Source organism: Neoarius graeffei, chromosome 23 (genome assembly GCF_027579695.1).
Source record: "Neoarius graeffei isolate fNeoGra1 chromosome 23, fNeoGra1.pri, whole genome shotgun sequence".
In the NCBI taxonomy this organism is placed as follows: domain Eukaryota; kingdom Metazoa; phylum Chordata; class Actinopteri; order Siluriformes; family Ariidae; genus Neoarius; species Neoarius graeffei.
In genome coordinates, this window is record NC_083591.1 from 41116336 (window position 1) to 41138199 (window position 21864).

Genomic DNA, 21864 nt, shown 5'->3' on the forward strand with positions numbered 1-21864 from the left:
ACCTCAGTGAATCACGTTTCTTCTGAACTTTGAGTAAATACTCAAAATAAAATGCAGTGTCTCACACACTAAAATTGAAAATGCAAAATAAAGTGCAGCTTCTTGCCTTTGGCCTTAAATGACAAAATTAAGTTCACAGTTACAGTAAGTCACACATCACTGAAGTAGACGGGAGGACTTTAGCGCTGTCCAGTGTAGTTTGCTTCGGGTCGGGTTTCGGTGGCTCCGGCTGAGCTAATATGTCGGGGTGGTGTCGTGCTAAGTAAGTTCGCAAGTTTGTTGTGTTACCTGAATATCTAATTGGAGCAAAACAGGTTTTTCAAAGTGTGTACTCTTTGTCCAGCTCACTGTTTTTTTTTCTCCTTTCCTTTGGAATCCAAAGTGCCTCCAAACATCTGCCTTAAAGTTCGGCGGCGTCTCTAGGTTTACGTTAACAGCCATGCTTGCTTGTTTTTTTTCCTCACTGCAACCACCGGGAAAAAAAGAGAAGACGAAGAGTGCCTTGCAGTGAGGTAGCGGCACAGCGACACCTTATGGAGTGGAGGTGCGGAAGTCATACTGGATTTACAACCCGTCTGAAACATGATTTATTATTTGAAAAAATATCGATATTCAAATTTTGAGTATCGATATTGAATCGGAAGACAAAGTATCGCGATATATCGCCGTATCGATATTTTTGCCCACCCCTACTATATAGTGCCCTATATAGTGAGTAGGGAGCGATTTCGGACACGGAAAACTTCCAGCTTGATTACGTCAGCATTCAAAAGAAGGCGCGCGCGTCTTTTGACAACGTTGGCAGATGTTGGTCACTTTGATTTCTGCTGTACGTTTTACTTCCGTCCTACGATGTCTCGCACAGGTCTAAGCGAATCTCGTTTACGGCCATTGCTTTGACATATGGACTGATATTACAGAGCATATTTCAAACACTCATAACTTGCTATAGCAGTGACAAAATAGCTATCAAAAATGCATTCCGATATTTAATAAAATGAGAAATGGAATTTTGATGATGATAAATTTGCCTTCAGTTCCCCTTTAAGTCACGTACGGGCCTGATACATGTGATGAGTGTTCAGCAGGTTTGCCGAGTGCTTCCTGAGAGGAAGAAATAAAAAAAAAAAAAGTTAGCCAATACGCTGTCTAAGCACCACTGAATATGATCAGTGTAAATCTCAACTGCAGGTAGTATTTTATTTATTTACTTTTTCCACACACGTAGAGATTAGTCAATTTGAATTTAACTCTGACGTATGTTTCCCCTCGGCGCATTTCATTTCTGCAGGTGAGAACACAGTTTTCACACTTGGACCAGAACAAGCATTCTGAGCCCGTCCAAACTCTCACTTGGTTCAACTGTCGTGAGAAAGTGACATGAACCAAAGAATGGTGTATGTTTTTGGTTGTGTAAAGCATTTCTGTGGAGATGCAGGCTACCAAACTGATCTGTGAGATGCAAACTGTAATGTAATGTGTTCTGGATGTTTGGATCGACAAGCAAAATTTAAAAATAAATGCTGGCTGGAATACCTAAACCTCACTATTTATTTAGCAATTTATTTAATTTATTCAGTGTTTGCTGTGCTCACTGTTTTGGGTGAAGGTTTGTTTACCTTTTTCCATCGCTGTATGTTTGTTTGACTTATGAATGCGAGTTTTACAGGAATGTTTTTACTTCCAAGGACTCTACAACCATGTTTTTTTTTTTTTTTTGGTTTGTATGTGAAACCAGTTTCACTCTGACTCAGCTGAATGGATGAATAGTTGTGAAAGGGCTCTTAAACACTATGCTATTATTGTAATTATAAAACAGGCATACAAGTGATTGGTAGTCTGTCAAAATGCATCATTGTGCAAACTCCTCTATCTGCTTTCAAATGGCATTAAGTGCGAGATAGCAGTTTGAGGTTTAACTACAGGACTCAACATTAACGGTAGTCCGACTGTCCAGGACAACCAAATTTTTGCGCTGGACAAGTCAAATCCTCTTCTGCATGTCCGACGGGACAAGTTGAATATTTGTTGAAAATCGCCGTATTTATTCCAGAGTTACAACCCCGATTCCAAAAAAGTTGGGACAAAGTACAAATTGTAAATAAAAACGGAATGCAATAATTTACAAATCTCAAAAACTGATATTGTATTCACAATAGAACATGGACAACATATCAAATGTCGAAAGTGAGACATTTTGAAATTTCATGCCAAATATTGGCTCATTTGAAATTTCATGACAGCAACACATCTCAAAGTTGGGATAGGATAAGAGGCTGGAAAAGTTAAAGGTACAAAAAAGGAACAGCTGGAGGACCAAATTGCAACTCATTAGGTCAATTGGCAATAGGTCATTAACATGACTGGGTATAAAAAGAGCATCTTGGCGTGGCAGCGGCTCTCAGAAGTAAAGATGGGAAGAGGATCACCAATCCCCCTAATTCTGCGCCGACAAATAGTGGAGCAATATCAGAAAGGAGTTCGACAGTGTAAAATTGCAAAGAGTTTGAACATATCATCATCTACAGTGCATAATATCATCAAAAGATTCAGAGAATCTGGAAGAATCTCTGTGCGTAAGGGTCAAGGCCGGAAAACCATACTGGGTGCCCATGATCTTCGGGCCCTTAGACGGCACTGCATCACATACAGGCATGCTTCTGTATTGGAAATCACAAAATGGGCTCAGGAATATTTCCAGAGAACATTATCTATGAACACAATTCACCGTGCCATCCGCCGTTGCCAGCAAAAACTCTATAGTTCAAAGAAGAAGCCATATCTAAACATGATCCAGAAGCGCAGATGTCTTCTCTGGGCCAAGGCTCATTTAAAATGGACTGTGGCAAAGTGGAAAACTGTTCTGTGGTCAGACGAATCAAAATTTGAAGTTCTTTATGGAAATCAGGGACGCCGTGTCATTCGGACTAAAGAGGAGAAGGACGACCCAAGTTGTTATCAGGGCTCAGTTCAGAAGCCTGCATCTCTGATGGTATGGGGTTGCATTAGTGCGTGTGGCATGGGCAGCTTACACATCTGGAAAGATACCATCAATGCTGAAAGGTATATCCAGGTTCTAGAGCAACATATGCTCCCATCCAGACGACGTCTTTTTTTTTTTTTTTTTTTTTTTTTAATTTAAGGGAAGACCTTGCATTTTCCAACATGACAATGCCAAACCACATACTGCATCAATTACAGCATTATGGCTGCGTAGAAGAAGGGTCCGGGTACTGAACTGGCCAGCCTGCAGTCCAGATCTTTCACCCATAGAAAACATTTGGCGCATCATAAAACAGAAGATACGACAAAAAAGACCTAAGACAGTTGAGCAACTAGAATCCTACATTAGACAAGAATGGGTTAACATTCCTATCCCTAAACTTGAGCAACTTGTCTCCTCAGTCCCCAGACGTTTACAGACTGTTGTAAAGAGAAAAGGCGATGTCTCACAGTGGTAAACATGGCCTTGTCCCAACTTTTTTGAGATGTGTTGTTGTCATGAAATTTAAAATCACCTAATTTTTCTCTTTAAATGATACATTTTCTCAGTTTAAACATTTGATATGTCATCTATGTTCTATTCTGAATAAAATATGGAATTTTGAAACTTCCACATCATTGCATTCCGTTTTTATTTACAATTTGTACTTTGTCCCAACTTGTTTGGAATCGGGGTTGTACATCAATAAAGTTCTAACAAAACTAGTTCGGTCCCCTCAGTGATCTGGCCGTGCTATCGTTTATGAAATTCTGGGGAAGCCAAGTTGTGTGTGTGTGTAAAAATGACCATGTCGTGATATCTAATTATGGATTATTAGACTCTGAAATTAATGAAAATCGGTCAAATGGCACTCAGATACCTCAATAAAATAAATATGTTGAATCTTCATGTCATTCAGACTTTTTATTGTATTTTTCTTTTTTTATGGCTCACATTAACCATCACAAATGTTGTAAAATATTTTGTAGGAATTTTATGACTGTGTCAAACTCGCTCACGGCCTTTCATTCACAACGTGATTTGTCACCCTTGTCATGTCCAACTTGTTTTCTTTGTTTCATTTTGTCAAAAGTAAGTGATAGACACCAATCCCAAAAAGATAAAGGGACAAATAGGAACCAAACAGTCCTAATGAAAAGAAAAAAAATACAAAGTAGCTCACCTGGTGACCACAGTGATGTCAAATTTCCTTGAACTTTTACTGGATTAATCAAGATTTAACTTTATTAGGTTCTAAAAACACACGCACTATTCTGGGATGCTGGATAGTTTTTGTTTATTGTTCAGTTAGTTTGAGTTTTATTGAAATTATGAAAGAATAGTGATAATCGTAACTCTATCTGCTTTTTGATAAACTTTGTTAATCGGGTTCACTGAACTAGTAAATACACAGTAATAAAAAGGTTATGGTCAGGACAAGTGAAAAATCTTGCTGCTTGTCCGACTGGATAAGTGGATTAAAAAGTTAAAGTCGAGCCCTGAACGAGGGTTCACCAGTTGAGAGATTCACATTGAGACATGATGTATTTGGATTTGTTTGAAAACATAACTTGATGTAAAAGTGTTCAACCCACAAAAACGTTCAGGTTAACCTGGTAAGGCCATTATTAAAAAATGTTCTGTTTCCGGTCCACCGGCCGGGTGAGTGCCGTTTGTGCGGTTGAAATTTTTTTTAACGCCGGTTTTTCAACATTTTTTTTCGAGTTTGTAAATCTAAAATCGAACTTGACGTTTACGCATTCCGTGCAGAATATAGAATCGAATCAGCTCTGCGCATGCGCCGTGCGGCACAGAAAAATGGCAGCCACCATGAAGGAAGGAGATCCGGAGTTTTCAAACATTTGCTTAAGTGTGAAATCGCAAAATGGTATTCTAGCGAACAACAAAGTAGTAAAGATTCAGAAAAACAAATCATTCAGTGATCATTTTAATAGTGTAATTTCATCCGAACTAGGCCTAACGGTTGATTTAGAACTACAAAAAGTCCGTGTGTCGGACCATCACAAACCGTTACTGGAAAATTCGTTTGATCTTGATCCATCCGAGACATTACAAACAGCTTTTGAGTTTTGTTATGCGAAATTCATTACCTACTTTGTTAATGACCCTGACAGATCTGTAGGAGAACCTAATAATAGATCTATTCAAAATGAGAAGGGAACTGAACAAAAAAATGCGTTTACGGAACTAATGCAGGTTGGCTGGACAGAATTAAAAACTGTGTCTGTAGCAAATAAAGTTTTTGTACAAGTTTCAGTTGATTAAACTGTCATTTTATTAAATGTCTGCTTTTGTAATAAAGTACTGAAAGAAAAAGCAAACACAGCATTGCGATTTCTTATCCATCCATATATAAATCCCTCCCTCCCTACTGAAAATGTTTTTGCTCACCCGGTGGACAGGAAATGGATTTTTTTTTTTTTTTTTAAGCATGGCCTAACATAGTCAGGCATTCAACTGTGCTCAGAATTAAAGAATCACATTAAAACTTGTATTCAAAAGTAATTATTATACACCAGTTGTCAGTGAAGTGATTCAGATTAAATGCAGATAGAGAAAGCGTTTCTGTAGGGTTTTTTTTTTTTTTTTGACACCATCTTGGTTTCATCTGACTGCTGAAGCCACAGTTTACCAAGAGCTCACAAACCATGTATGGGATCTCGTTCTTGAATACGTCAATCAGGAGAACACTGAAGGCCATCAACAAGTGGAGAAAATGGTACACCACAGTGAAATGACCAAGAATTGACTGAAGGACAAGATGAAAACTTGTCCGGGAGGCTGCTAAGAGACCTCCAGCAATAATAAAGGAGCCGCAGGAACATCTACAATTGCTGGTTACTCCCTGCATGTGGCAACAAGCTCTTGTGTTCATGTGTCTGGGCTATGGGGTAAAGTAGCCCTGAAGATAGAAGTCCTTTCTCACCAAAAAATCCATCCAAGGCCACAGAAATCACCCTAAATCATGTGGCAAATCAAGACAAAATATTTTGGACTTGAGACAAAAAGATGTTTGATGCAAAAACATGACCTCACCCAAAGAACACTATAGTTGCAGTGAAGCATGGTGGTGGAAGTAGGGCTGCTCGATTATGGAAAAAATAATCACGATTATTTCAGTCAATATTGAAATCACGATTATTCAAACGATTTTTTGAAACAATGCATTTATTCAGCATTTCTCTTTAAAAAAAAAACCTCTGTTATTGATCATTTACGTTCACCTTTCTTTCAAACTGAAGAATATAGTCTAGAAAAACTGAAGTTTGCGATGTATAAAACAAAATAAAAATATTCTTTTGACATAAGACAGAGAAAAACAAATGTACATGGCTGCATGTCTTTGGCTAAATAATATCCGATGGATGCTGAGAGTGCGTTGTGCCTCTCCGAACTCGTGGCATTGTAGAGAGTGGCTGAAATGGATGGCTGCATTGTCTTGCTGGTTGTGGCGGCATCGGCTTTATCTTTTTGCTTGTTTTTTATTGTTTCGTCGTGAATAACTTTATGGCTCAGTTTCAGGTGGTTGAAGAGGTTTGTAGTGTTGCCAAGAGGTGCAGATACTACCTTATTGCAAATCTTACACACGATGCGCTTCTGTTCCACGTCGGATTCTTCGAATCCAAAGTGATCCCATATTACAGATGTTTTTCGTCCCTTTTTGTCGACCAACAGATTCTGCCCTCCTTCTGTCATCTTGCGAGCCTACCTCGCGCCAAACAATTCACAATCTCTCCTCCTTTCAGCTGCATGAGTGGAGAGCCATAGAGACACACACACACTGCTTCCGCCGCGTGAGTGTTGTCGGCAAGTCTGCGCATGGGCCCGCGGGAAGGAAACGTATTGCGTGTGCGCGTCCCCGACAAATGGCAAAATAATCGTTTCAACTCGATTATATTAATTTTGAGATCGTTTGACACAAAAATCAAAATCGTGATTAAAATTCGATTAATTGCACAGCCCTAGGTGGAAGCATTATCCTATGTAAGCTGCTTCCGTTCAGCTGGGGCTGAGACTGTACTCCTGACAGAGGGAATCATGTACCCCATTCACACACTCTCTGAAAAGTGTTTATTTACTGCTGTAATGGTGTCATGTGGGAATAGGAGCAAAACGGTAAAGTCCTCATATCCTTAATGGGAATCTTTTGCCACAGCTCCAGTGGGAATTGGAACCATGGGACTAACGTTGCTGGTGGTGACGATGCATTTCCTACAGGTCTGAAATATACTAGTGGTTTCCTCTGGCAGAAAGAGCTGGTGTGACCTGCCAGCACAAAACTGGTCTACGCCACGTGATTTAACATCGTGTTGGAATCTGCTCCGCTTGTTTATAATTTTAATTTTTTTTAACTTGGAAGAGAAACACAATCTGGTTTTAAATTTTGAACTTGCGATTTCTGATGATGATGATGATGATAAAAACAAAAATGGCCTATTAATTTCTGTTGTTGACTCAAATAGAGACCAAATGTCCAAGGACCGTTGAGGTTCTTTTAAAAGTGTGTTAAAAAGGGGGGGCATTTTTAGAAAGCTGAATGTGCTGACTGGACTCAAGAGCTTCGTGTTGTCATGGTAACATTGATAATAACTTTTGTACACAGCTCTCTGTTTATGTGGTTGGCTATTTTGCCAAGCCTTCCAGCACAACTCGGTTCTTTTCAGTGTTCCGGTTTGTTGTTGTTATTTTGTTATTTTTATTTTTCGCTCTCAGAATGTTCTCGTTCTTCACTTATTTTCGCCAAATTAAAGTCCTGTCCACCCAAGTAAAGTCTATGGCTGAATCCGAATAATCGTTATAAACTAACATTGATTAACTACCTACTACCTGACTGTTACTGTATGTTCAGATACGTTTGTATACTACGAGCTGAGTAGATCATCCAGGTACCATTCAGTTACTATTAAATGTGCAGATTGTCTGAATATTATGACCTACTGATAAGGCAGTACGAGTATTCGGATGCAGCCTGTGTTTGGGAAACGCTATGCAAATGACGATGCAGTCATATTGCGACAGAACTACTGACACCTACACAATCTGAATACTCGTACCGCCTCACTGTAAAGCGACTGGCTGCAAATTTAAATCAACAAGGAAAGAAAACATTGGCAGATATGGCTGGAAACGGGAATGAATCATGCAAGTATGATATGTGGTCTCGCATATTTTACACGTTTTGCAGAGATGTGTGCTCCATCGCATCCCGTTAAATACAGTCAGGTGGGAATAAACAACACCCGTTACTGTTATGGATGACTGAGCCGAAAGGAGAATTATCATTTATCCCGTGGTGTTTTTTCCTGATACGTTAACAGGTTTTGTATGTGAAAGGGGCTGTGAATAGCTCCAAGAACCAGTACATTGTGGCACAAAACCAGCAGGTCTCTGTTAGACAGCTGAAGTTGAAGAAAAATGTCACCTTCCAGTATGATCTTGACTTGTAGCGCAAATCCAAGTCAGCTTCAGAAGATGACGATCAGAGGTGTGTGCACAGGAGATCCGCTCATAATTTGATTGATCTGGAGCAGTTTTGAGCGGAAGAGTGGAATAAAACTGCCAAATGTTAGTAGACTTTTACCCAAAAAAAACTGCTGTATTACAAGCAAAAGGTGCTTTACCAGAGTATTAGTTAAGGGGTGCAAACTGGTTATTGTAAGTTTTTAATTTTCCTTTTTTTTTTTTAAAACAAACCCTAAAACTTTTTTTTTTCAGTTGAATTTGCTGGGTGCAGTGTCACCTTTTTAAAGGTGGAAAAAGATCTGACATAACCTACACTTATAACATGGACGTGGAGACACTTTTTATAGGTCCTAGACAATGGTTGGAGGTGAAACATAGAATATCAACTTTAGAAGAACGACCCAAAAAGCAAATTCAATCTTCCTAGTGTCTAATTTGCACCTTTAAAATTGAATAAAACGGTTAAAATATACTGTTTTGCCCAATTTCTGAAGGTTTGTTTACATCTCACTTATGTGCACTTTCACCGCCAGGGGACCGTCGTCGTGACATCATTTAAGCCAAACAGACTGGGGGCAGTTCTGTGTTTACTTGCGAACCGAGCACACGTGTACGGACTTCGGTGGTGAGAGGTTGTGTAAAATATCTGAAAGCGATAGCAATTTTGAAGTAGGAACTCTCCAAATTGAATATCGAGAAGTGAAACCATAGATGTATGAACCTATGGCCGTCTTGAAGCAATCGGTGAACGTAGCTCACTGGTTTGACCGTGCGGCTTTGGAATCAGACAGCGACTCAGCCGACTCTGATCGCGGTGACCCCGGACCTCAACAAGACTCGCGCCCAAACGATTTATCCTGGTAGTTATGATAAATTCCTACTTTCGTCATGATACTAAATAACAGCCCTTTTGAAGAATAATTAAACCGCCCTCCCTAGTGGATATAGGGAATGATTACTTGACAGTGCGCCGGTAGGCCACATTAGCCTGCCATCTGTGGCATTATACTATTTATAGCCCACTTGAAGCAAGAAAATATCCCTTTGTCTCATTCCCACAATGATTGTACAGGATCCCTCAGGATTCTTGACTTATCAATTGCAAGCAAAAGTAAAAATGTTTACCTCCAATCTTCTCCTTTTTGCTTGAGCGTTGCTGCTGCGTTTCTTCTTTGACTGCTTGATTTTGTTTCCCGTGCACAATCCACTCTCTCCGCCTCGTCTCCTCTTCTGGAAAAAAACGACCCTCTGGCTTCATGCGCACAATCCACACACTCCGCCTCGTCTCCTCTTTCGCAAAAAGCCAACCCCGTCTCTCCACCTCTTCTCCTTTTTCAGAAAAAGCCAATTCTCTTGCTCCGCCTCTTCTCCTTTTTTGGAAAAAGCCAACCCTCTCGCTCCGCCTCTTCTCCTCTTCCGGAAAAAGCCAATGCACTCTCTCTGCCTCTTCTCCTCTCTCGGAAAAAAGGTAAAAACTTCTTCCTGAACCGGTCCCGTTGTTACAGTTCACTGCACAACAATAAGGCGTTTTTTTTTTTTTTTCTTTGGAAATTCCTGAGCGCACATCTGCACTCAAGCCAAACAGCAATGTAAGTAAACGGAAGTGGACTCAACTCAAGCGGTTTGTTTGTCTTGAATAACGTCACGCGCCGAGTGGTCACGAAAATAGCTGAACAGAAATTCGCCACGAACCGCGCTGTCGCCTCACAGCAAGAAGGTCCTGGGTTCGAGCCCCGTGGCCAGCAAGGGCCTTTCTGTGCGGAGTTTGCATGTTCTCCCCGTGTCCGCGTGGGTTTCCTCCGGGTGCTCCGGTTTCCCGCACAGTCCAAAGACATGCAGGTTAGGTTAACTGGTGACTCTAAATTGACCGTCGGTGAATGGTTGTCTGTGTCCGCCCTGTGATGACCTGGCAACTTGTCCAGGGTGTACCCCGCCTTTCGCCCGTAGTCAGCTGGGATAGGCTCCAGCTTGCCTGCGACCCTGTAGAACAGGATAAAGCGGCTAGAGATAATGAGACTTATTAACAATACTTCTTGGGACCAGAAGAAAATTACAGAGGGTTTTTTAACATATAAAGTTTCAAATGTGCATAAAATTAAAACCGTTGCCTATGAGCTTTAATGTATGACCAATAGGAAGCCATTTAAGACTTGCCCTGTGGTATTGCTTGGTAGCTAAAGTTTAGCTAATCTGGATTTTACAGTCTATTTCCTTTGCAGCTCGCAAATAATCATTTGGATCAGTGTTTAAGCCAAAGGGGAAAAATGTATTAATGTTTTGCTCTCCTTTCACATTACCAAGTTCCAAAGCAACAGACGACTGTTAAATTTGTGTGTGCATGTGAGAGAGCTTTGATTTCAGCAACAGTGCAACAAGTGACATTTTGAAATGAGATTTTCTCAATTCCGTGTTAGCTACGTTAGTACTTACCTGCTATTAGTTCTCTCTTTTTTTTTTTTTTTTTTTTTGTCTGACACAGTGGTTTCATCTTATCCTGTCCAGCAAAGACTCATTAATATGTGTATAGAAACTTTACAAAATAAAGCTTGGAAGGAAGTAGCAGAGATTGTTGGTGCCTCTGGTCAGTGGATGGAGCTCGTACAAGTAATCTGGCAACTTATTGCCATTTTTCACACTGGTCAGTGGATTGTTTGTGTTGGTTTTAGGAGCTTATACATGTGTGTGTATTTTTTAATGTGTGTGTGTATATATGCACACATTATATTTGTGTGTGAGAGATATGTATGCGTGTTATATATATGGTTTTCCGCAAAGCGTTTTAGTGTATCGGGCCCGATACGCTTAGTCGCTTTAGTTAAAATCCGATACGCTTAGATTTATACCGATACATTAAATTTCCTACCCACAAGTAACTAGATACATAGGAGAGCAAATAACATATCCATTTACATGATTGATTGATATTCGTGTTAAACAAGCGGTCTTTTTTTTTTTCCAATGTTTGTGTTGATTCTATCAAAGTAATATGTCCGCGTGGTATGATGTAAACAAACTGTAATCTCTTGGCTATGTCAAGATCACGTGTTCAAACCTTCCAATAAAAACATCGAAAGAAAACATCAGACATCCCGGAATTTTCCAATTCATTATAAGCGATCTCATTGGCTGCCGGTGTTGTCCCCCACCAGCCGGACAAAGCCGACTGATTTTAATCACAAAAGTTTGACCTAGTCTATTATCGTTATGGCTTCAATCAAAGATTGGTTGACTAAACATCAACAAACCCACGTGAGTGATGGCGCACAAAACCAGACAACTGTCACGACAACGAAAACGTCGTCAATTTTGATCACAGCGACTGGCTCAAAAAGTACTCGCTGGACAATTTGATCCACATCAGCATGGATGACAGCGAGATGGACTATGAGAGGGTTGCCCATCATTGGGCCAAGCAAAAGCCAAGGAGAATTAATCTGCTTTAAAGGAGCAGAAAACTTCATTCATTAGTTTGGGTTTGCAGAAAGATTATGTACTTAAACACTCTCATGAAGTGAAGTTGTCCAAATGTGTCAAATATACAGTAGCATAATTTCAAATAATAATCATAAGCATTTTTGGCAGTGTGATGTCACTGGGATCCATTTAACAAAAGGCGGCTCCAGATTATTGTTTTGTTAAAGGCTCACAGTGACATCACACTGCCAAATACGCTTATCATTATTATTCCAAATTATGCTACATTTTGGCACTTATTAACAAATTCTCTTCATGAACGTGTTTATAAGTACATAATCTTTCTGCAAACGTAAATGTATGAATTAAGTTTTCTTTTCCTTTAAATATGTTTTAATCTTGATCTAGTCTATTTAATAAAGTGCCAAATTTTAAACTTTATAATATGCAGTTGCCTTACTTTTTCTTTTCAGTATATCTTAGTTATACGTATATTATGGGAATTGCATCAGAAACATTCTAAATCATTACAGTTATAGTAATACAGCAACTTATTTTAAAGTGGTAGTTCTTGGGTTCAGATCCCTTTGTGATCAACAGGAGGTCATGATGATCGATTCTCTTCATTGGATTGTATAAGACGGAGCAAACCACTGTTCATATTTTCATGCACATTTTTGTTACAACACTACTTGATCATAGATAATTAAGGGATCCCTGTAGATTTTCAATCCATCATATACGTATATATCGTACGTATGGATGTGTATAGTTATAGGTAGGTGTATATGTATGTACTGTATATATGTATTGTCTGTGTGTATATATGCATAGCATAAGTATTTGTGTGTGTATATATATATGATTTGATTTGGGCGATATTATACCATGTTAGTATGTCTTGGTATGTTGGGGGTTTTTTTTGGTTTTGCTTTCTTTTGTATGTATAGTTTATGGTGGAAAGTGATGTTTGATTAACGGTGGTATAGAGGGTTAGGATTTGATAAGTTATTTACTTCTTCTTAATCCTTTCTGAACATTGTTATTGCCTTGTGGCTACGCTGTTCTGTTTGACGATGTTTTGATGATTACTTTTTTTTTTTTTTATATCTTCTTTACTGTTCGGAATAAAGCAATCAATCAATACCTCAGTAATCTGTAACAAAATAGTTTAACTTGCATGTTGAACTTTAAGGTGAAATTTCAAATGTGTATACATTTAATACTATTTAGGTCAGAAATCATTGAAACTCTGGTAAAAATCTATCCGATAATCATGTATCTAAAACCTCTCAGAGACCCTGAAAATGCACCTGAGAGCATCTATTTTCAAAAAATTTTCTGGGGGGGCATGGCCCCGGACCCCCCTAGTTTCACTTTGCGCCTTCGGCGCTCGCTTTCATGCTGTTGGCACTCAATTGTCTGTGTGTTATCATGCCAGAATTTAGGGCTTTAATTTTTTTCTGGGGAAAACACTAGTGATTAGCACTGTCGCCTCGCAGCAAGAAGGTTCAGGGTTTGAGCCCAGCAGCCTTTCCTGTGCTCCGGTTGCCCCCACAGTCCAAAGACATACGGTTAGGTTAACATGGGCTGAAGTACCCTTGAGCAAGGAATCTAACCCCCAACTGCTCCCCAGGCGCTGCAGCATGGCTGCCCACTGCTCTGAGTATGGGTGTGTATGCGCATGCATGTGTTCACTGCTTCAGATGTGTTAAATGCAGAGGATGTGCTTGAGTGTGCATGTGACAAATAACGGCGGCTTCTTGCAAATTATCTTCAATTTCCAGTGTAATTTGGCCTTTGAAGATCACAAAAATATGTCTGGAAATAGCTGAGAATGTATACAGTACTGGGCAAAAGTCTTCGGCGCATGTAAAGAAATACTGTAGACCAAAAACGGCTTTAAAAAAAAATGACGTTTTAAATATTATAAACGGCAGTAACCCATAATAAATGAAAGTCAGTATTTGGTGTGAGACGACCCTTTGCTTTGGGGGGAGGAATAGTAGTCTGAGGTACAATGAGTGCAGCTTTATAAGGAAATGAGCTGTAGGTTTTACTGAGCATCTTATGCCCCTTTTCCACCAAAGCAGTTCCAGGGCTGGTTCGGGGCCAGTGCTTAATTTGGAACCGGGTTTTCTGTTTCCACTGACAAAGAACTGGCTCTGGGGCCAGAAAAACCAGTTCTAGGCTAGCACCAACTCTCTGCTGGGCCAGAGGAAAGAACCGCTTACATCAGCGGGGGGGGGCGGAGTTGTTAAGACCGACAACAATAACAAGACCGTGAAAGGTCGCTATTTTTAAGCGACGAGAAGCAGCAGCTGTACAAATGCGAAGTCATCCATTATTATTGTTGTTGCTGCTTCCGCGTTGTTTTTGCTTCGATATTCGCGCCAAGGTTTATGCAAACGTAGCGACGTAACTGACGTATACAATGACATAACTGACGTATACAGCGATGTAATGACGTGTCTTCTCTTAGCACCGTGAGCTATGGAAAAACAAACTGGTTCTCAGCTGGCTCGCAAGTTGAACGAGTTGTGCACCAGCACTGGCCCCGAACCAGCCCTGGAACTGATTTGGTGGAAAAGGGGTATCACAGAACCAGCCCCAGTTCTTCTCGACACGTTTTGACTGTCACACTTGCTTCTTAATTTTGCACCAAAACCTAGTAGCCTTCATTATGTTTTTTCTTTTGTAATATGCTGCTCTGATACAGATGTTTTTTTGTTTTATGTTTTTTTCCTGTAACATTTTAATTTTGTGCTGGTAAATGAACGTTTGGAATTCTAAAATGTTTTTGTACTGACTTGATAATGTAGAAGTCATAAAATAGAAATCTATAACAAAGTTTGTGTGTGGGGGGGAAAAATAGGGTGCCTAAGAGTTTTGCACAGGACTGTGTATGTATGAGATATATATAATATAAAAAAATCCTGTCTAAATTTACACCCGCATTTTGAACCACGTTGACTGAACCTGGTCATGTAGTATAAGCTTTCATTTACAGCAGTTACAGCAACAGATGTATTACTACTGCTGTTAAAAATATCACATCAGGTCAGGCTGATCATGTGTCTTTGTTTATTTACAAAATGCAATGTGTATTCTAATCCCTTTTAACCATGCCAGAGTTTTATTAGGGCCATGGGTCATTCCTCGTGCTTAAAAAAAAGTTTACTTTAGAGGTCACTGGAGGGTTTGCTTTATGGCTTTGTGAGTAGGAGATTGATGGAGTTTGGAAAGTTAGGTATTAGGGCCTCTGCATGCTCTTGCGACAAGGCTTTCACAGATAGCTTTTCGCAGACAGTTGTAATTTATCGTTGAGCGGGGAGTAATAGGCGTGCGCGATGTTATTCACCGCCACAACGCAAGGGGGCGCGAAGTCGCTAGGAGTAGTTGGTGGGTGTGGTTAGTGGAGTGTTTATCCTCCGGTTACTTATAATGACTAGAACTGGAGTCGTATAGATGTACGTACTTCCTCACTTCCTCGATCAACCGCTCTTCGTGCTGCTCCAGCTTCGCTCGTGTTTTTAAAAATGGCGGTCGTGAAAACAAAACAAACCGGGAAAGTAGGGAAGCGGAAGTGCGTGTACAGCGGATGTAGAGTGGACCAATCAGAGCCCTCTTGTCTGCGACGCTGTCTGCGAGGCTTCTGCGGTGGTCACAATTTTTGGGAGGTGCGCGCAGAGCGTCTGCGAAGGTGGGGGGGGCTGCGCAGACACTATCTGCGACGCCATCTGCGAGGACTGCGTTGTCAGCATAAATTGGCCTTTAGTCAACTGCAGTGCAAATTCTGCATTGCATGCATAACTACTAAATGCGATATCACACATTTCCATGATGCACATCATATTTTTGCGTCATTACATCCACAGTGTTCCCGAAATATCGTCGGACACCAGTCATGACAGACGAAAAATTCAGTTGTCCTACATAATTAACATAAACGTCAGTCAACCTGACTGATAGCTATTGTAATTACTAATATAAACATCCAAATCTAAAACATGCCTGAATTGAACGTGAGGAAAAAAACCGCTCACAAATATCGTATTTATCGCAACTTAATAAACAAAGTTCTAATACTCCATGCATCGATGTCTCTACGCGGTTTCGCATACCTTAAATACACATCAGTGGTGCAGTTTTCTCGCAGCGACCTACTTAGTTCATTGAGAAGATACGTTATCGATCGATATGCTGTCTGAATGCTTTCGCACCATATTTGTTTACCTTGTCACTGTATGGATGGCTCTGATTGGTCTGTCTATTGAGGCCTCTCCCTTTATCCGATCAAAAGTCGCCTTACTACCTCTTTTGGTTGCTCGCTGTCAATGTCCATGCTGAATGCGGCCGGTAAAAGCGTGCATTTGGTTTTTTGGAAAAAATGCAAAATCGGACACCATCAAACCGCAAGTTGCTTTCAAAAGGAAAACATCTGTCAATTCTGAAGGGGGGGAAGCAGCATGTCGTCATTTTCAAGAGGCATGGCGAGTTGGGAGGCCTGATCTTGATGCAGGCTATGAGAGCTTTGATGAGCAGGATGAGGAAACCAACAACCATCTGCTTGAGAAATTCAGAAATGAGCTTTGATGTGTTCAATGATAAACTGATACAAAAAATATCATCAGTAACTGATCGTTTCAATGTGCTGGAAAGGACATTGTCGAATAGGACATTGTGGAATAAATAATAGTCCTTGATTTTCTTGCTTGTTTTCATTCATTTTACACAAAGCTATAATTGTCTGACAAGTTCTGAAAATGTCTGACATAGATCTGCCCAACGTCAGACAATATGACTGATGTTAAGGAAAGTTTTTCAGGAACACTGCATCCATATTAGGTGTCTGTGATTGTGTATTTTTTTTTTCTGTTTTTTTTTTTTTCTTTTTGCTTCCAAAAGTTCACAGTTCAGTAGTTTAAAGCCAGTACACACTGCATGTTTTTTTTTTTTTTTCTTTCTTCTTTTTAATTTTCAGTCCCCTTTCCAGTTGTGTCTCACTGACTGCCTCCAAAACTCCCCACTTCCCCATGTGAACCGTTCAGTTCCCAGAAAATGAGATTTTCTGAATCTGAGAGCAATCAGCAGGGCGCTGATATTGTCAAGTGTGTTTGATGTTTTTTCCTGATACTGTAAATCAAGTTGCAAGTACAGGGATCAGGAAACGATTAATGAGAGTCAGCGAGGAAATGAGTTCACCTGGAGTTATGCGCAGCAGATCCCTAAATCCAGTTTATCCTCTATCTGTTCATGTGGAGGGTGAGGGCGATGTGTAAGGGCAGTAATAACACTTCTATAAGAAATTATTCGTGATGCAGTGCACAGCACGCATCACTATTGTTCTACTATGTGTTTCTTCTTATTATTATTCATCTTCTGTACAAATTTTGATTGCGGATAACTCAGTAACCGTACATCGCACACCAGGCTTTTAGGCAGGATTTTTTTTTAGGGAGTCTAACTTTTTTGCAGGTGTCACTGTATGTGGCGAGGTGTAGCGGCGCGTTGAGCGCCGCTGGCACGAGTGTTTTAGGGGGTTCCGGGGGTACTCCCCCGGAAAATTTTGAAATTTCTAATGCTCTCAAATGCTATTTCCTTCATTTTGACAGCAAATTTTGAGCAATACAGCCAAGTGTTTTTGCCTTTGTTACAACATTCTTGTATCAATAGTAAGGCTGGACTGGGGGGAGGCATGTGTGCATGGAAAAATTCAAGCCAGATTCATTTTAGGTAAAACAACTTTCTTTAATGTCTTAATGTAAACAAAATGGTTTCACTGCAACAGTCCACTGGCAACAATATGTTTACAACCGCCTGGGGGCCTTGAGGTAGAATGACCCCAGTACTAATTCTAAACATTTCTATCTTGGTGGAATTGAGCAGCGCCCTATGGTGGCTGAGATATGACGAATGTGACAACCATAACTTGTGACAACCAACCCCGGTCATCCCTATTTATTCATGCAAGAAACCTGGCTGTCTAGTTATGGGATTGTGATAGTTTTTTGACATTCCAAGCCTATCAACAGTTACAGAAGAAAAAAAAAAACTTACATGAGTTCTCTTCTGAAAGAAGTTGGAAATCGTTGTTTGCCTTCCTCTTTTCTTCATTTTCTTCCTGTCATGCCCAAAAAACTCAGAAAAATCTATCTTCTATCTTCCTTACCAAATATCCCACGTGTTCGTCCTTTTCACGTGCGTTCTTTGGAATCCCAGCATCCTTTAGAACGTGTCGTATTTGATTATTGTTTAGCCTACTAGAAATACTACCCGCCGGCTCGACTACCACACTCTCCACTACGTAGCCTGTAATGTTGGGAAAATCTGCATGAAAATGTGTTATTTACTGTTAAAAGGATTTATTCGGGATAAATAACATGTCAGGTAAGGCCGGTTTTCTATAGACTACATTCCACATTTAGCTGCGGCAATATAGTCTACGGCTATATTGTCTGGATATTTATGCCAGTGTCTCCTAGGCATACATCTTTTCCCCCTCTGCTCTGGGAACGCATATTACAAGTGCTTTGTACACCAAATTTATTTAATAACCCATTTATTTATAACGAGGGCTCTCACAACTTTGAAATTAGTGCAGCCATAGAAACGCGTGTTTCTGTAGCTCTGCGGCGGGTGCCTATATTTTGTACTCTGGGCTCGTGCTGTTGCTATGGTAACCCTGGGCGTCTTCGGGAAAGACAGCTGTCAAAGCGAGACTTCTGAAATTTCCAAAATGGCGGTGTCAACAAAGCTTGTAGATCCTCGGAAAGCTCAGACTCGGCGATTTTTTAACATATTCAGCTAAGTTACCGGACATAACACGGGCGGAAATATTAGGGCGTCTTTAGGGCGTCGTACTAAAAAGTAGGGCGTCCAATTTCTTGTTTTTTTCAGTACAGGGCGTCGAAAAGACGCCCAGACGCCCCTCTATCTAAAAGCCTGTCGCACACGGACAAGCAATACATCAAAACGTGCGGCTCGATCGGACTCGGTGTGCTATTACTTCATACTTTATTTCCCATTCATTTCTATGGAGTTTCTTGAAAAACTGCACACATGCGTCTGAAACTTGGCACACTGTTACTTGACACACTCACGGTTCCTCTCAGTCAGTTTCAGCCCACTACCTCAAACTCTCTAGCGCCACCAACAGCTCGATCTCGCAGACTTGGATTATGAATAACTCCATAGCCGTTCATCGCATGCGGACAGGCAATATATCAAAATGTGCGGCTCGATCGGACTCGGTGTGCTATTACTTTGTACGTTATTGTGTGTGTGTTTTTTTTTTTTTTTTTTTTACGGCGTGAAAAAATCACCCAAAATTTCCCATTCATTTCTATGGAGTTTTTTGAAAACCTGCACATATTCGTCTGAAACTTGCCACACTGCTTCTTGACACACTCAACATTCCTCTCAGCAGCTTTCAGCTCACTACCTGCACCTCTCTAGCGCCACCAACAGCTCAAACTTCCAGATTTTGATTGCGAATAACTCAATACCCGTGCATCGCATGCAGGCAAGCAACATATCAAAACGTGCGGCTCGATCGGTCTCGGTGTGCTACTACTTCATAAGTTACTGTGTGCTTTTTTCGCGCCATAGGCGCGAAAAATCACCGGCTATTTCCCATTCATTTCTATGGAGGTCTTTGAAAAACTCCACACAATCGTCTGAAACTTGGCACACTGTTTCTTGCCACACACAGGGTTCTTCTGAGCAAGTTTCAGCTCACTACCTCAAACTCTCTAGCGCCACCAACAGCTCAAACTCGCGGGTGCATTTCAGCTTGTAACTTTTGAGCCGTTCGCCCGCCCGTTGGCGTGTCCTCACAGGACCTGGCTAAGCGCGCTGCATCACTCTCACGGTTTCCCCCAGGGGAACTGTTGCCTCTAGTTTGGCATGTTATACTCATGGTTGTTCAGGAACAGCAAAATATGTAAACGAACATGATTCATGCTGGTATACAGAATAAAAATGGGTACTTTTTTGCACTGTACTGTAGCTCCTTTGCAGAACAGAGTCCTTGCTCCTTCCTCCACATTTTTTTTTCTTCTCCAGTATTTTCTTCCGTTTCTGTACAAAATGGGGATATAGTCGCAAAGCCACATGATGGATAGCTCTCATTTTTATTTTCATGAGAAGGTAGATTTGGGGATAAAGCATGCTTTAGCAGGGGGACTGTATGTCCTGTATGGCCATGAAACAGTTGATGGTACACGAGTGAAGTTGTGTAGTGTGAATGTGTCAGCGATTCGGAGATTTTGAAAGTCATGTTGTGCGCATTCTGTTTAAACCGTGAGCATTTAATGCGTCCACCAGTGGAACAGGGGTTGAGTCTGTTTAATCTGTTCTTCTCATCTCCCAATGACGATTGGTCATAATCTGTAACCTTTTCTGATTGACAGCTTTTGAGAACGGACAAGTGCTGGTTGAAATAAACCCGGAGTCTGATTTAGGAAAAGGTTGCAAGCAGGCAGGATGAATTTAAGCACCCATGAATACTCTGTAAATTTGAGCAGAAAGATTCGTGCTCATGGATGAAACGATTGTGCTCTCAAATTTGTCATGAAAATAATCAGAACCACCAGACTTTACATTACATTTGGCGTTCTTGTTATGCCTATGAACAGGAATTATGCATTTGAAAGTTAAATGACTTTGACATTGTTGATTAGTGCATGCCAAATGACCCGATTTTAAACTGATGGTCACTTTTCGTTTGTTTGTTTGTTTTTGTTTGGTGTTTTTTTTTAGGAGAGAAGCCTGCCATAGCTCCTCCAGTATTCGTGTTTCAAAAGGACAAGGCACAGAAGGTAGGCTTGCTTTTAATTGTCTTTTTTTTTTTTTTTTTCCCTTCTATGAATTCACAATTTGGAGGTAAGAAAAGTGGAATGGGTTTACATTTTATGCCCTGGATGCTCTTAGTGGTTGTTCTTGCCACAGATCTTTGTGGCCTCAACGTGGACGCCTTATGTAAAGCTACTTTGCCATAATGACTTGCATAACAAATAAGGCCAGTAAAATGGAAATGAAATTCTCTAAGCAATAAATCTGAATAATTAGATTCTGTTTTTTGTTAAATGAATAAAATCTTACTTCAGCATTTGCCTTGATCCAGGAACGTTCATTAGTTAAGGCACAATGATGATTTGGTTTGGTTGAAGAGGTTATGAAGCACTCTGCTAAAGTCTGTCATGTTTTTAATGGTTATTGCTTGTCGCTCGGGTGCAGTCAGCGTGTTAGTAATATTTATCTAATTTCATATTGCAAAACTGTGACATTGATTTATAGCCTATATTATTAATCTCATCATCAATATCAAGTGAGGGCAGATTCAGTCCAATAGCAGTGAACATGTGACCCAATCAGAGCCTGTCTACATGACGACAAAACTACCTAGAAGGTAGGGCCTCCGATTTTCCGCGATCGCAGAAAACGGAGGGAAATCGCGGAAATTGGGGTCAGAAACGGAATTAGTGCTCAGAAACAGAATCTACAGAGTCCCTCTGGTGACATGGATGAAAAAAAAAATTCCGTGGCCATGAGTTAATAACGCATGAAAACGAGATGATTATTGGGTGGCCATGAATTAATAACGCGTGGCCATGAGATGATTCAAGTAGAGCCCTGCACTCCCGCGGGAGTCCCGCGAGACCCGCCACAAAGCAGTGCGGCGCGGGACAAATTTTGAAAGCTCATTGCGGGCGGGAGTGCACAATGTGGGCGCGGGCGGGAGCGGTGATGAGCTGCAGTCCCGCTAACTAAAAACGTGTTTAAAATAAAATTTATAAATTATTAATTTATGTCTGTCATATATAATTTGTGCTGGATATTTTATTTGGCATTAATAAAAACATTTTAAGATGCCTAAATTTGCAGAGAGAGTCAGATTGCCATTGATCACCCTAACGGGCAATCCTTTGATCACTCTAATGACTCGCCGTTCACACCCAGCCTCCAGTGACCCACACTAA

The 21864-nt window shown here is 40.5% G+C and overlaps 1 protein-coding gene across 5 annotated transcripts in view; it reads left to right on the plus strand.

Annotated features, from left to right (window-relative positions):
- The window catches only part of ranbp3b (RAN binding protein 3b), a 71477-nt gene that overhangs the window by 14583 nt on the left and 35030 nt on the right, over window positions 1-21864 (plus strand). For all 5 annotated transcript variants that reach the window (XM_060906181.1, XM_060906180.1, XM_060906182.1 and 2 more), the window contains exon 2: window positions 20645-20703. In XM_060906181.1, coding sequence (XP_060762164.1) covers window positions 20645-20703 — 59 coding nt within the window. The remainder of the gene's footprint in view (window positions 1-20644; window positions 20704-21864) is intronic.